Source organism: Phalacrocorax aristotelis, chromosome 1 (genome assembly GCF_949628215.1).
Source record: "Phalacrocorax aristotelis chromosome 1, bGulAri2.1, whole genome shotgun sequence".
In the NCBI taxonomy this organism is placed as follows: Eukaryota; Metazoa; Chordata; class Aves; order Suliformes; family Phalacrocoracidae; genus Phalacrocorax; species Phalacrocorax aristotelis.
In genome coordinates this window covers 83,967,822-83,984,433 of record NC_134276.1, presented here as the reverse complement: position 1 = coordinate 83,984,433, position 16,612 = coordinate 83,967,822, and the positions used below count along the sequence as shown (strand labels likewise).

The window sequence follows — 16,612 nt, the reverse complement described above, 5'->3', positions numbered from 1 at the left end:
CTCTTGAAACCGTGCTTCTCAGCAAAGTTGAGGTACCTCACTCTGCATCCACAGCTCAGAGCATTTTCCACCAAGTCAACACATATAACTTTCCTTTAAAAAAGTATTCAAGAATTTCAGTCTTTCCTTCTAACACACAGCCAGCTTTGCAGCCTGTAACGAGATATTGAGAGATTTCATGCAGAAAGAGTCCTTTCTAGGATCATTTATAGTCCTTTGGATCAGATAATGAACCCTTTAAGCTGAGGGGAAACTGGACCAAAAATCTATATACTCTAGAAGAAGGCAGGCCACCTGTAGACAGTGTTTTGTGTTTGTGGTTTGTTTTGTTTTTTTTTTAAAGTGATCACAGATCCACCCTGAAAGGAACCCCTTTCCTGTGGAGTAGAAGGCAGGCTCTGAGATTCCTGGTGTCTACAGGGAGATGGAGGTGGAGCGGTGCCTCATCAGAGAGCCTGGATTTGGCTGGGGGGTAAGGTTGGTGCTAAGCAAGGCAGCCTGGGGCAGTTCTGGGCACACTCAGAAGCAGAACTGAGAGAATCTGAGGAGCTTTAGAATAAAGCAGTAATGCACTGCCAGCTTTACAGAGCAGGTGGACAGGGGATTTCCAGGGGGTTTTCTTTGGTTTTTTGTGAACTTATATTCTAAGTCGTGCTTTAAAAGCTTCCTTCTTCTATTGCCTCATGAAGCCTTTATGCTTCCATTATTCCCAGTTGCTGCCATAGCTGAGGCATAAGGAGTAATCAGTGTGTCTTCATGCCCTTGCAATACCTGAGGACTGCTGCTAGCTAGCACAGTTCAGATAAGCCACTAGGCTGCTCTAATCTATTCCTTACAAGTAACCGAACGCTTGGTGAAAGGCACTTCTCTCTCATGAGCTGCACTGTTCAGACCTTGCATGCTTTCCAGAATCACAGCCTTTATATTTATGTAAAATTTGAATTTTAACCATGGACTTGGTGTTTATGACATTTGCATGTCACTACTTATGCCAGACATTGTGTAATCTTCATCTTAGAACTATGTCAGACCCTGTACCACCCTCTCTGCATCATTTTGGGGGCTCTACTCTGCACACTGTTAAAATCACTCATTTCTGTGAAAGACTGTGAAATGCATATTTGGAAGCTGAACCATCAAATATACATCTTCTGATGACTTAATCAGAGATTTCTATTCATATTTCCAGAGGGAGGAAAAAAAAAGATAATGAGTCTGTCTAATAAAACTGCACATTTCTGCTTTATGTATACATATTCCTAGTTACTATATCACCATGTGAAATAGATTTGCAGTTTATAAGTCTGTATATTTATAGTCAATTAAGTGTACTTGTTTTTACATAGTCTATATATGAACTGCGTGTTTTCTAAGACAGCCAAAACACAACAAGACACCTAATGAGTGACCCCAAGGCATTGGCTTCAACTGTATAGAAAATTTAAATCTAAACATGACACTGGATGTAATGAAAACAATACAATTAAATTAGAACACAATCAGAAAAATAGTGTCTCCTGCTTTGATATCGAAAATCTTTGGCTCTGTTTTGGCATTTGTTTTTCATAAATTCCCTTGGTGGTTTATGCAGCAGCAGGCCAATATTCCATGACAAGAGCCAAATCCATTGATATCTCTTAATTAAATCACTGGTTCTGAATAAAGGCAACACACCAATATGATATGGATCACTGTGGCTGACCTTTTAAATATAAAAGAACACCAGGGATGCCACGCGGCACTCGTTGGCTTGTGCTTACACTGCTGCATGCTCGCAGCCTTTCTGACTTGCTTTGGAGGGAGCTGGCTGATGGAAGACCGGAAAGAGATCCAGGGAATGAGCAAACAGCTAAGCAGCATAGATAATCAGGGGGCTGCTTGAGCTTGTTGTCTGGCCCCATTGGTCTGGAAGCCTAGACATTAGTTAAATGGCCATACAACTCCCCCAGCCTCCTCATGTTCTGGGAAAGAGCCTGAAATTAAAGAAAGATGGGCAGAAGGACAAGTTCCATAGCCCCTCTTTACGAGCAAATTTAAAAGAAGAACAATTTAAAGGATCCTTGCATAATTGCAGTAGAAAGCTTTCTGCATGAAAATGTGCATACTTAGGGCAGGGGCTGAACATCATTTCCTTACCTACATTTTTGTAGTTGAAAAATGAAAAACAAACAAACCCGATATCCTGCGGGTAAGGATCCTCATGCAGCATGTAACTGTGCAGTGAGATGTGTGTACACAGCTTCATCTGAAAGCAGGATAAAGTTTGTAGATGGGTTTCAAGGCAGAAAATAAACCAGAAACATACCTTTCTAATAATGGATGCTTGCACATCTCAAGCAAGATATATTTAGAGAGAACAATGGCCTGGTCACATCCAAACACTGGCCACATAGTCTACCTCCTCCTACAATGAACCTTCAGCCCATGCCCTACAGTGGGAATGGACTAATAATGTGCACTTCCTGGCTACATGCTGTCATGCCTGAATGGGATTTGAGTCTCCATTGGCCATGGCCCTTTGAGGCTCAAACTGTGTGGAAAATAGCCCAGTACAGGATACTCACTGCATCTGACTTCATGGCCAGTTGTTGTTAGCAACTGAAGTCTGGCTTTGGGAAGGTTGTTAATCACTGGAGAATAAATCACTGCAGCCTGCAGCCTATCTTAGATGTGCTTTTCAAGTTTTATATGTATTCACAGGTTGTTTTTCCAACAGGTATTTATTGTGAAGTGTCTTGTCTAGATTAAGTTTGACTTCTGCACAGTGCCTCTTCTTAGCATGTACATAGAAGCTGCTTTTATTTATTAAGCCTGATACCATTAATTTCACCTTTGAATATCATTCAGAGATTTCCATTCATGTTTTTTTAAGCATTTCATTACTGGTTGACTCAGGGGCCAAATAAGTAAGCAATGGGCTTGAACATATGGGGAAAACTGACCCTTGTTGCCAAGGAGTTAAAGTATTAAAGTGCATAAGCCATTTCCTGTAACAGTTGTCTAGCTAATTTTCAGTAAATTACTTAGTCCATGTATTTATTATTCAGATATAAACCCACAGACTCGGCATGAAAATGACATTACACCACTGTAATCACAGACTAATCTTTTACGACAGTGACTACACCCCTCTAACAACACTTCTCCGAGTTCAGAAACAGCAGCTTCTGAGCAAGTTAATCCACACTGCATTGCACCATCCAGTGGTGAGGGTAACATTAATGGGCACTGCTTCTGCGCGCTTCCATGTACCTCCTTAAAAATCAAGATATTCTTTAACAAATAATGACTTAATGGGAAAGAATGCACCTAAAACATACAATGAAATTCCGTACAAAAAATCGCTATCGTCTTCATTGTAAACATTTTCCATACCAAAAGATAACACACTTCCAGAGCTCTTGGTGAAAAACTCCCCTTCTCTCCACCCAGTCTACCACTTATTTGTATATAAGTATTTGGCGTTAAATACATAGTAGTGCCTATAGATAAACAGTTTTCTCTATCTGGTAATTTCTATCTTATGTTTAGATTTTAAGTGGTTTTAGAAGATGAAGGAGTTAAAAAGTGGAAATAATTTAGTAACCTCTGAAGGTCAACACCTGCTAGGAAATTTTAAATTCAAGCTGACTTTCCATTAGCCCCATGTCTCACATTGTGATTAAATTGTAGATTGATCCCTTGTATTATGGCATTGCTCACAGTGCTCTTGAGGGTACCTGAGCTGAATATACACTAATCTAAGATACCACTTCACCATCCCTGGTTTCTACCAGTAAGAAAGCACATTCTTGGCTAGTTTTATAACACAGATGCCCCACTCTGTTATTTCTGGGTTTGCTGAGGAAAGGAAAGTGAGCAGTGGAGAAAGTACAAGATACCACTCCGACTTGTTTTTGTTGGATTTTACGATTAAAAAGGTGGTGAGTTTTACCATTAAAAAATATAACATCAATATTACCTAGGTAAAAAGTATATCATGCAGGTTTCACTTTTTATTATTTTACAGAAACCATGCTCAACTGATATTACAATTGAAGAGGGAACAGCAAGTCAACTCATAGGACCATGAGCATATGTTTGCTGTCAACAGAAAGACTCTCAGGGACTTCAATTAGTATTAGATTGCAGTCTTCATATTTACATTTAAAAGTATTCCCCTCTGTGTCCTTACACAAATGATTAGCCTATTCAAATTCAATAAAAGATAAGTGTAAGATAAAAAAGTATGCATTAAGTATCTGACAGACAGTGATTAAAGAAAGGCAATTTTGAGACATGTCACTGCGGCACTTCTTTCTGGCTGTTCAACATGGGGACAGTCCCTCTCAGTGCCAGTCATTTCATATCCGATCACTTGGAGTGTCAAGTGGAAACAGAAATTTGCTCCTCTGCTTTCAAATGATTGTGTAAGACAGAGGGATACAAAAAAGAAAGGATCTTTCAGTATACAGTACTGTTGTAAAAGAAACCCCAAAGCCCTGTTGTTGATGTCTAAATACTTATATATTCACCTGTTGCTGTCCCACTGTCTTCCTGAATTTTCTAATTGACAAAAGCAAGGTAGAGACAAGCAGTAACTAATGATTAAGTGCTTTATCTGGATAAAACACCTTGTTGCAGTAAGTAACATTTTCCTCTCTCTTTAGGACGCCTAGCCTTTATTCCAGGAATTAATCAAATAGATGTTGTTTTCCAGGAGTTCAGACTAGTCATAAAAGTATATTTAATTATTGTCTAATCAGTGGTATAAGATAAATGGGTTCTGCTCAGTCACCTTTCCATAAAATCAGACTTTTCTGACACATTAAAATGCCTACAGTGGAGTAGGACAAAGCTCTGCAAGTGGTCTAAAGCAGAAAAAACTAGACAAATGCATGAGTAGTGCCACAACTATCTTGATCCACAACATCTTTGTGAAACACAAGATACAAATATTAACCCCAGACTACATGTAAAGCCAGATAGCAGATCCCTAGTTTAAACCATTGTTGCTGCAGACCTCTTTAATGCTTAAGAGTTCTTGCCTTAAAATACAAAAAGTGTTATAAACTAGGTAAGCATTCAACATTTCATACATTCATCCATTTATATGATTTAGAATATCAGTATTGTTCAAAAGCCCATATCCAAAAAAAGATCTTAAACAGATTAATGGATGTTAGAAACTGAACCAATTTGTTTTAAGGTCAAAATAAAGACTCAGTACAAAAAATATCTTCACAATATTTAACTCCATGCAAGATAAATTTATTTTGACCTCTTTGCAGATGTACTTCTTACTCTTTAAAAGGAAAAAATATGCAACACAGAACAATGAATATTTTTTTTAATAAAGCTAACAAGACTTGGGCAACTAGAACATGGATGTGCATCATATTGACTAATAAAAATGGTTATCAGCTGACAAGGTTTTGACTGGTGATGTGAAGTTCAAAACTACATGACTTAACTCTGTAGTTCTGGACTCTGAGGTTTCCTTCAAAGGAACATAGCAAGGAACAAGAAAACCTTTCATACCCCTCACCAGAAGATGAGAGCTCCAGGAGAGCTTAGAGGTGCAAAGTTAGGAAAAAATGTTGAAGATCTGTTTATCAGTTCAAATGGCTGCAAAGTACCATCCTGCTCTGGGAAGTGACTTATACTAAAATCAAAAATAAGAAATAGCAGATTCTTTACCACTAAGAGCTCTTAGGTGTCATTAGGCAGCAGCTTCAGTCTGGGAACACAAACAAACCATGGGATTTGGAGGGGAGCAGTGTCCGTCAAACACCTCAGAGTGCACCATATAATGCCATGCATACCATACCTGCTCTACCTGCTTGAACATCAGGCAAGCAAAGCTGCGAATCTGGTTTTAGACTCGTACTGGGGAGCAATAAAGAGCTGTCTTTAGGTTGTCCTATGTACAGGGACTGCTACTATTCCTGCTTTTATCTGAGCTACAAGAGATGAAGCACAAGTCTTCTTTTAGTCTCCCTCCCATACAAAGAGCAGGAATAAGTCCTTAATGATTGCTACTTTGCTCAGTTTGGGTAATTTCTGCCTTCATTTGCATTCTCTAAAACTTCACTGATACTCATGCAGACCCACAAAATGAATGTGAGAGCCTAATGCAGTATTACTACAACCTAATGTGGACTCCAGTTCAGGAACTCAATAAGCACTTTGAAAACTATTCTGAAATTAAAACTTAAGACTTCCCTGACTAGAGTCTTTTTAACTTGTCAGCTTTCAAACCTTTGGATCTGAAAGCCATACTAGGTTCTTCCTCATTCAGGCATAGGAAGCAGTCAAAAAAGGCACTTTGTTCCAAACCTTGTAATTTGCACATGTGGTACAGAGAGAAGAAACTGATGTTTGATCTAAGTTTAATTAAACACTTTTCTCATTGACATGCGAGCTTCTTCTTTCCTAAAAGTTCAATCACTGGTTAAGAAGTTATTTTTTTCCAGTCGTTATCAACTTTCACGGCACTGCTAACAAGGCTCAGTACAGGACAACATGCATTTTTGTGACCAAAGCCAATAGATATGAGTGCAAAATTGGCACCAGATTTGTTAAGGAAGGAAGCATTTTATCAGTTTTCAAAGTAAAACAACATTCTGAAATTTAAATTGGCAAAGAAGAGCCACTTTTGGTGGAATTATAAGGCTCTCTAGAAATGCTAAATATTTGCAATTAAAACTCCTCTCCCAACTCCTTTCATTCAAAGCCACAAGACAAGACATTCTGTGCTCACTTCCATAGGGATTTACAGGACTACAGCAAGGAAAACTTGCTGTGAATAGTAATGGTTGCAAAAGAAACCTCCGGTCCACAGCCTTCTTTTTGCTGGAATGGTGGTGGTGACCCTCCACAATTCAGTCCAAATTTTGGAAGAAAATGGGACATAGTGGAAGTGAGAAACAGAATATGTTTTTTTATATTTTGTAGGGATCCCGAGGTATTGGTTCTTATCATTCAGTCAGCATTCACAAAATAAAATATGCTGTGTGCATACCTTAAGTCCTGTCTCCCTACTTTGGGGAGGAAGGCCTTATTTTCTTCAAGTTGAACAAAAGCATAGACCTTTCTTCAGACACTACTATAAAGAAGACAGCTCAGCACGGAAGTGTTAAAGATATTGTGTTCATGGCTTAAAAATTTCAGGAACAAGACATCTCACTTGCTTTTTGTGTGGAACCTTGAATCCTGTTTGTGCAATCAGTAAGGTCTTCAGAAGCAACCGCTGACAGCTAAACATTATTGTCATGTGAAAAGAGGGTTTTCAAGCTCTGGACCCTTATTACCTACACTACTCCTAGTCCTTTCCATGGATCAACTAATCTCCATGACATTATCACACTGGAAAACTGAAGCTATTGAAAAGAGAATCAGAACCTAGAGGTAAACCCCTCAAACCTATAATTTGCCCAAAATATAATTGATTAATTATTCAGAAGTCTTAAAAAAAACCTTACCTTTAAAATTTGGTCTGATCCTAGCATCATAACCCGATGTCCTTCCCATCAATTTGTCCAAAAAGTCTGAAGGAGACAGGGTCTGTGAGGGGGATTTTCCAGATCTTGAATCATGTTCTTTACAGAAAGTCGTCCTAAATAAATTATTAGCCATCATTAGCTAATATTTAGCTTGTATTGTATTCAAGTCATGGAGAAATTGTAGCACTAAATAAAACTGTCTCAATTCAGTGAATGTAGCAATATTTTTACAGAAAAATATAGTCTATTTTTAATCTGAAAATTTTATTCTTGAAATGCATGGACAAAATTTGCTATTCAGAAAAAAACTTCAGCTTTAAAAAGAAATTTATTACAGCTTTAAGACTTTAGAAGATTCAATTTACTCTTCATCTTAATGTGTAGAGCAATCTTACAGGGACTTTGATATCCTAATTTATGTAATTGTTTTGATTACATGTATGCTGTTAAAACTATATGTTAACACTCTTTTAATGAGGTCTCAAACTTCCAGACAATAGCTGGCAACACTCACCAAGCAATACTGAAAAATCTTGGTTTTGTTACTGTTGGGAAGGATATAGGTGCAAAAAAATATTTTTTACAGATGTTACCCAACAAAGATTTAAATCATGGTAGTGAATGTCCGGATTCTCCCCCAACATGGCAAAAATGGTTCCAGAGTCAGTCACATCTGATCTTAGGGGTTCTTTTACCAATGAACATCAAGTAATGAAATTTATCAGTATTATCACCATTGGTATTTATATGCAAGCTCCTAGAGCACATCTCTGTTTTCAGGATTTAAGAGCAAACTTCTGGTGCCGTATTATGCATGCAAAGCACTGTGTACATATTATATATTGCAAGCACATTAAATATTGCAGAGAAAGAGAATATAGGAGTTCCCCATGGTTGTTCCCTAGGGAAAAAGACACTAGAATGAAATGGTCATATTTGGTGTGTAGAGGCACAGATTTTCTCATAAAGCATTATCTACATTCTTAAATAAGCAATTTCATTATATCTATGTTTCAACACAATCTTTGAGCTTTATTAAAAGTAATTCTATGACTGTATCTTCTTAACCACTCTCAGTTTAAATATTTGCCCAAAGGGAGCCACTCAGTTTCAAGAGTGTTTCGTGGGGGTTTTTTTGTGCATTTATAAGCAAGTGTAAAAAAATTAGATATACATGTGAACATCTGAAATGAGAAGCAACTATCAAATCCTTTATGCGCTTACAAAAGCATCAAAATTGTTGAAAGACAAGGTGATAGTAAATTCTTGTGGTGTGATTCCCCACAGTTTTTTCAGGTTCCATTTACAGGGGGCAGTTGCTTTTTTTGGCTTTTGTCAATGACATGGTACCATTACAAAATATCTTTAATTTTTAATACGTAGTAGATTATATTCCCCACTTAAATACTCAAAACATTCCGTTAAGATAATAAAAACTGGAAATTAATTCAGTGCACTTATTTGGGATGTTCCTGTACAAATTCCTTCTATTTTCATTCAGAGCCCACTAGTTATGAGTTGCGTTGTGATCGCAGACTCACACTATAAACACTATTTCACTCTGTCACTGTATGCATACCTTATTGCTCATATAAAAACACTTTATATGTGTACAGGTAAATATAAACAGCAGTGTACAGTATTAACATCAATCTCAGCTAAAATTGTGTTTTGGTTAATAAGACTGACCTGTTTGCTTTGTACTGCAAAAAGTCAATAGCTGAAACAAAAGCGCATGAAACGTTAAAAAAACCCAAACATTAGAAATAACAATCATATGTACTAGTACCTCAAGTGAGCACACTTCTGGTCTGAACCAGGGTTTTCCCAAAATCAGAGGACTCGTTCTCTAATTGCAGATAACTACATCCCTGGCAAAACTGGTTCAATCCTTTCCAAAGGCTGAAGAGGAGGGAACCAAAGCAACTTCCTAAACAACCTCCGGTGGGAGCAGAGAATTTGCATTTTGGAAGAAAAACTGAAGAGAATATTTTTAGCTGTATTGATACTTACCGAAGAAAAACATGTCTTTGAATCAGAGAAATGGAAAACAGATCACCCAAACTTGAGATTATTATTTTTTGTGTTTGTTACCAAGCAACGAGTCACTGAGTGTAAAAGGGATAGCCTATATAGAATGAACATGAAATACTCTCAAATATGGCAAACAAACTAGGTTAATGTGACGTAGTATCTTTATAGTTATGATTTCCACAACCTTTTGACAAAAATCATCACATAGAATCGTATCACCTACCTGAAGTGGTTTGTCTCTAAGAAAAATGCAAACAAGGTTGTCAAAATTTTCACTAGCTGCCGGTTCATTCCTCCTGCTTTCTGTGATGATTTGGAAAATATCCCAGAAACGATTCCAGAGAGATGAGGGAGAAAAAGTAAGCTGGTGCTGCCTAGATTCCCAAATTCAGCAATAGTTCAATTTTCTTGACAATCAGGGAGAGAAGGTCTGGGTCTCTACAAACTGGGGGTAAAAAAGAAGTGCCAGTCCTTGGAATCATGGTCAGGTCAAGCCTAGGCTCATCTCCAGCAGCCAGTGCAAAAGAGACAAAGCATCAGACCTGGTCGTTCCCCCGCCTTGCTTTTTTTTTTTTTTTTTTTTTTTTTGGGGGGGGGGCAGAAAAGAAAAAGAAAGAAAAAAAGGAAAGGAAAAGAAGAGGAAACCCAACTACCCGAGGAGCATGCCGCAAAAGGGAACAGTGCTGAGAGCAGTTCTGTTGCCGGTATGTTTTAGTCCCCTTTCGCGTTGAAAATGAGCATTTATGAACGGTGGTGGGGCTACTGGGTCGGTCTGCTTTTCCCCTCTTTGGGCAGGGAGGCGTCGGCGCTGCCGGGAGGGAGGGAGGAGGGAGGGAGGGGGGAGGGCGGGCGGGCTGGCGCGGGCGGGGGCCGCGGGGAACCCCAGCGCCTGTGCTGGAATGAGGCGGGCGGGAGCGCACCGCGCTATACATTCAGCGCTCGGACAGCTCCGCCACGGCCGCTGCGCATGCGCCTGGCGGCGGCGGGGAGGGCGGGAGGGGCCGCGCGCGGGGCGCGGGGCGGTTGTGAGGGGGAGATGTGCGAGGGGGTGTCTCTGTGGGGTGTGTTTGTGGCCGGGGGAGTGGAGGGGGGGAAGTGTTTCTGCGTGGGAGGCGCGCGGTGTGTTTCTGCGAGTGGGGATGTGTGGGTGTGCTTGCTGGGGTGGGGTGTGCTTCGGTGTGCGGTGTGGCGTGTTTCTGAGCGGGGGGCGGTGCGTTGCGGGGGGTTGCGTGGGAGGGGGTGTCTGACTGTGTTGGGACCTTCGTGACTGGGGGGAGTGGCTGTGCGGAGTGTGCGTGCCGTGTCTCCTCCCGTGGGATGGCGCCCGTGGCTGTGGGAGGCGAGTGGGTGTGCGCCCACGCGCCGCTGGAGGCGCTGCCCACGCCGGCCGCCGCCACCGGGCCCTTCGCCAGCCTTCCCCGGCGGCGGGCGGGAGGGCGCCATGTCGCGCCCCTCGGGGAAGAAGCGTCGCCTTCCCGCAGGTGCCCGTGGCGAGGCGTGGGGAGGGAAGATCTCCCCTCCCGTGGCGGGGAGGAGGGAGCCCCTGCTGCCCCGTGGCCGAGGGGCGAGTGCCGAGAAAGGTGGCCCCCGCGACGGGAGCTGGCCCTTCTCTTGGGAGCTACTCCATGAAGACCCGAGTGGGTGTGAGGAGGAGGAAAGAGTGGTCTGTGGGGAGTTTGTGGAGGAGCCAAATGGGGGAGACTGTGTAGTTTCCAATCATTCCTTGTTTTTATTTCTCTTCTGCATGTCGTAGAGAAGAAGATAATGACAGGCAGCTGACTAGGGGATATTTCCATCTGCAGAGCCCGGCATGCTGGAAGGAGACACTGTCTCTTTTTATACATGGGGAGTTGAAAGAGGGGATGCAAATTCCCACAACCCCACAGATGGCCAGCAACAGAGCAGGGGTGAGGCCCAGCTGTGCTGCTTCTCAAAGCCCCAGTCCTGTGTCCTTCCCCCAACACTTCCCACAACTTTAATTGCTCAGTTACAGGTCCTCACGTTAAACCCAAGCTGTCACTGAGCTGTCACATTGTTCAAGAGAAGGAAGGGAATAACTTGCCCCTCTGAAGCACATATGGTGACTGATGAAAACTCTGCTCAACACACCATCACACCTAAAGTGTTTTGGTAACATGGTTTTAAACGAGCAGTGGGGGAATCTCATCTCACAATGTTCCGGAAATCTCATCTCACAATGTTCAGGGAATATGAAATGTTTTTTCCTCTGCTACCACCATGGGTTTCCCTCCTTCCCTCCCACTACCGGTTACTCTCTGGTTCTGTGTACTCTGCAACACCCTGGTGCTTCCCTAACAGTTCAGTTCGTTCCCACTGGAAAATACTAAATTTTGTGTAAGTCAGAATCAAATCTGTTTCAACAATCTGGAAAACAGTTCCTGCAGAGAAGGTGTCCTTTTTACCCATCCTGCGCTCCCCAAATAAACAAATTACTCTTCAGTTTTAGGTCCAGCTGTATTGTCCTGCCACACAACCAGTCCACCTGTACGCTGCTTCACTTCCATGAAAGTACATGCACACACACACACATTTCTCATATCGCCAAGTAAAAGCCCTACATCTTCATCACAGATGCTCTTACCACTTTTGTAGTCATCTTCAAAAATTGCTTCTGAAACGTAGTTGTTCTGTTCCCACGTTAGCCAGACATCAAAGCCACTTACCATTCATTCAGTTGTTGCATTTTGTTTGTTTAATACTGTAGGATGTGCCTGAAAAAAGTCTATCTTACTAGCTATTCGTAAGTGCAAATGCTAGATAATGCACCATCTTATGTACAAATAAATTAAATAACTGGAAAAAGCAGTTCAAATATGCAAATGTAAGTTAAATCCTTTATTGACTAACCTCCTGAGTCTGTCAGTAGGATAAGGGAACATCCAGCAAAAGAAAGGCCACAGAATTTGTTTTTATTAAAACTACCAATGTTGAACAGTAGACATTGAGGACTGATGCTGAATCACTGCACTGTAACATCCTCTAACCTCTTCAGAAGATAGGTCCTCCTGCTAACATATGAAAGAAGAAAGGTTGTGTTATGTCTCTCACTGCAGCGTCTTGTTCTGAGAAATAAAGCTCACAAAGCTGCATCTGGAAATAATGGAATAGTTTTGAGTCAACAAAGGCGTACTTTCCAGAATTTGCGCCTGTCCCCATCTAGAGAGGAACCCAATAACACTGCTATATATTGTTACCTTGGGTTAAAATACAGAGAAATTGGAAAGTGACAATTTCTACCAGCTGCAGGAAAAATCTATGTCTCTTTAACCTACACTGCCACCTGCTTAAAAGTGTGGGGAATCTCAGGACTACTTGCAGAGTTCCTAATGCAGAAATCACTGAATACAGCAGGTATCTTTCCAATGAGGCTGTTCACATGGATTTTGTGACATGACATGCTTTTAAAGACCTATAAATGTTCATTACCTTTTTGGGTGGAAGAAAGTAACTGAACAATTCTCTGAGTTTTCTAGCTAGAGAAAACCTACTTGAAAGTCTGCTTTCCAAGATTTAGCTGCTAGTGGCCATTTTATCCTCTTCATGGCTATTTGAAATGCTAAATAACTATATCCCTAAGCTAAATAAAAGTTGCAGGAAATTCTTCGAAATAACCTGCCCTTAATTGGGGTGGGGGTTGTAAAAACGTGGTGAGAGATGTAATAATGACAATTTTTACTATCTACTCCATCATTCCTTAAACCTCCAAATGCCTAGAGGCTTCAGTGACATGTTACTCAGGATGGTGGTTACATGGAAGTGCCAAACAAAACTTAATTACTGAGGGTTAAACATAGTGTGTTACTGATACTAACTTAAGGAACAGCAACGTTTGCTCAAACAGCTCTCTTCTTGAAACTCTGAGGGCTCAAAGCAACCATTTTCTCTAATCAGAGGGTTCCAGTGTTCCAGGTCAAGCTCCCATCTGTATTTCGGGGGGGGTGGGGGGGTGGGGGGTGTCAGATTTCAGTGTATCCTTCACCCCTTTTCCATGAATTAACACATGCATGAAAAGGTTCCTGCGGTTCCTGCTTTCAGCCATTCTTGCAACACAGCCTTTCTTGTTTTGAATTCTGTAAGCCTCTAAGTTGTCATTCATCCACAATTAAATAGTGTCTATAAAGTGCACACCCAATGGTGAAGGATGATTCACAGCTCTGCATGTCAGGGGGAACCATCTGGAAGCAGTGCACGTGGATGTACATGTGCTTCCCGCTGTCCCCTTCCTGGGCAGAAGCCAGAGCTGCGAGGAGTACAGCCATCGATGTGCAGCAGTGTCTGGATGAGCTGTGTACATCAGGTTGCACAGATGTGGTTCTTTCCAGTGTCACTCATCTGTTATCTCCCACAACACATTTCTGACAGCAGCAGAAGTGTGGCAAATGAATGGGAGTCAAGGACCCCCACCCAGGATGGGACGGAGAGGCTCGTCATGAAACGGCGCGGGGAGGTGAAGAAAGGTGAGAGGGCAATGCTGTTCTTCTGGTGAAGAGGCTAAATAACGCATCCCTGCAGTTCCCTAGGCATACACCAAAGCTTAATAATCGTACTAAATATGATATATTATGTCAAGTACCAACTAATCCAGTCATTTCAGTATTCCAGGTGAGTTTCTTAAGCACTAACTGCTGGGCAGAAAACAGGAGACAGTCACCCTATTTCCATGTAAATGGTTTTATAACAGTTAGTTGATGGCACATGATTTATATTCGTTTGTACTCTGTGTGTATTTTTGGAAACCTAAGAAAAGGAAGAAATAAGGTCATACCACTTTCTCAGATTATGATAAATAAGTGATCCAGAAGCACACTTCTGAGGAAACAAAATCCTTCACTTCAAATATGCAATTAGTGTCTGTAAGAAGAGAAAATTCAATATAACTTTCAAAATATTATGTCAGATTATCATAATTGTTGGATGTTTGTTAACAATGCCAAGTGTGTTTCAATATACTGCCAAATATAAATTAATAAAGAGTACATTCTATGTAAAAGGTCCAATTATAGTGAAGGTAAAAAGCTAAAACAAAAACCTGAAGGGAATCTAACACGACTGCATGATAAGCTAAGGATAAGAAAGCAACTGGCCTGTTTTTTGAACTGTAATGTAATAAATTGTGTGAAGGATCAAAAAATGTAGACAAATCCTATTTCTCCTTAATGTTGAGACCCGTGTAATAAGAGTGGTCTTTCAGTGAATGACAGTGATAGCCTTAGTTATGTTAGGACAAGGCAGTAACTAGTTGTTCAGCTGACCAATATGAAATCAAATGAGGTATTTCAAACATTTTAAAATCTGACATTAACAGGTATAACAAAGCATTTGCCAATACAGCTCCATTTTGCATATATTCAAAATATTTTCACATCCTCCCTTCTTTTTTCTTATTAGTTGCCCGAGTCTGTCTTCTCTATTACATATTACACAAGGCCTGTTTAGCTGATTTTTAACACTTTACTCCTCCTGTGGTACCAGTGAAGCCATTACAGAATAGGGGGGCATTTCATACAAATAAAATGACAACACCTGGCATTTGGAGTAGGATAATGTTGGAAATAAGGGAAAATATGAATATAACACATATACTTCAACCTGTCCAGATCTCCTTTGGGAGCAGGAGGAGGAAGAGAAGTTAAAATGAGCAACTTATTCAGTCCTTGACCTTCAGTCAAGGAAGATCATACTAGGAGGGGCTGGTAGATATCCAACCAGGAGAAAAAATAGTACTTAGAAACATCACAAAATTGTTCATAACCCTCCTTTCATATTGTCTTCTGGCAATTTAGATACAAATTTGAACCTAGCTCTTTGGTTTTATATATGACTTAAATTCCTTAAGACAACACCTATATATCACAGATTTCAAGAAAGTATCCAAAGACAATCTTTCCACCAAAGGCAGCCTCTACTAATGATGAAAAATCAGTCCTAAACTTTAATGTGTTGCCTTGCTCTTTAAGTTGTCTCTTGTGAAATCAGAACATCCTTATTTGGAAATACTTGCTGGCTTAGTGGAAGGGACCCCAGTAGCCAGAACTGGTCCCAGACCTGTTCCAGCACTGCATTTCTCTCCTTTGCACTGTGCTGCTTCAGTTTATGACAGCCAGGAGGCAGAGGTGGTTGTATGAATTTACAGGGTGCTGTCCATTGCCCACCTTCATGTAAAGTCCAGGAAGAGGGTAAACAGCAAATAACCCTGTATACTTCTGCATACTTATATCCAAAGTACAGTCGAGTGAGTTGCAATAAAAGTTCTTGTTCCTTTGTATGTGTCTGGACTTTGAATCACTACCCCTAATTCATCACCACTACAGCAAAATATCCTACAGCTCTTGTTTTAATCTCAGTTGAATGGAAACGTCATCAGTTCCAATTTCTACAAAATACATCAGATGCAAATTGAGATTACTAAGTGGGGCCACTGAAAAGAGAAAACAATGATGTGAACTACATTATTTTTGACTTTGCTGTATATGAACACGTACTCAACAGATTTATTGTAAACACATGCTCCTGCCCACCGCCTTTGTGTATCTGAGCTAACCACAGCTACGAGAGACGCATTTCCTGTAGGAAATCAACAGGCCATTCATTTCTTAGAATTTGGTAGCTGAACTCAATGCCTGACAAATATTCATTCAGCTTCAGTATTTCAAATTTTTAAAGTTCTGACAGAAATAGTGGCAACAAAGAACAATACAAAAGATTTATCTAATGTGTGTCTGATAGGATGACTAACAAAGACTTCTCTTCTGTTATAATAAGATGATTTATCTAGTGAACACTTGCTTCCAATATATATATACACACATGAAAATTCTGTCACACTTCTTGATTTCATTTGCAGTAATTATTTTATTCCAGATGTTATATAGTAACCAGATGAACAAAATATCTTACTTCTACTGTAGATTAGAGACTTCAGCAGACAGCAGAATTGTGTAGTAACAATGAGTAATGCTGTGCATGGTAATCAGTTTAATCATGTCTTCCCTTAATGCCTGTAAGCTGAACTTGCTTCTCTTCTGATGGTATTATTTTGTAAATTTTGGTCTTTGATATTTAATCAAGTATGC

At 40.4% G+C, this 16,612-nt stretch overlaps 1 protein-coding gene across 1 annotated transcript in view; it reads right to left on the bottom strand.

Moving 5' to 3' along the window:
• The window catches only part of GLRA2 (glycine receptor alpha 2), a 128,525-nt gene extending 118,217 nt beyond the window's left edge, over window positions 1–10,308 (bottom strand). Inside the window, exons 1-2 of the mRNA XM_075095888.1 lie at window positions 9,742–10,308; window positions 7,464–7,597 (exon numbers count right to left, since the gene is read on the bottom strand). Of these exons, the coding sequence (XP_074951989.1) occupies window positions 7,464–7,597; window positions 9,742–9,809 (202 nt within the window). The 5' untranslated portion in view covers window positions 9,810–10,308. The remainder of the gene's footprint in view (window positions 1–7,463; window positions 7,598–9,741) is intronic.
• Between the last annotated feature and the right edge of the window lie 6,304 nt (window positions 10,309–16,612).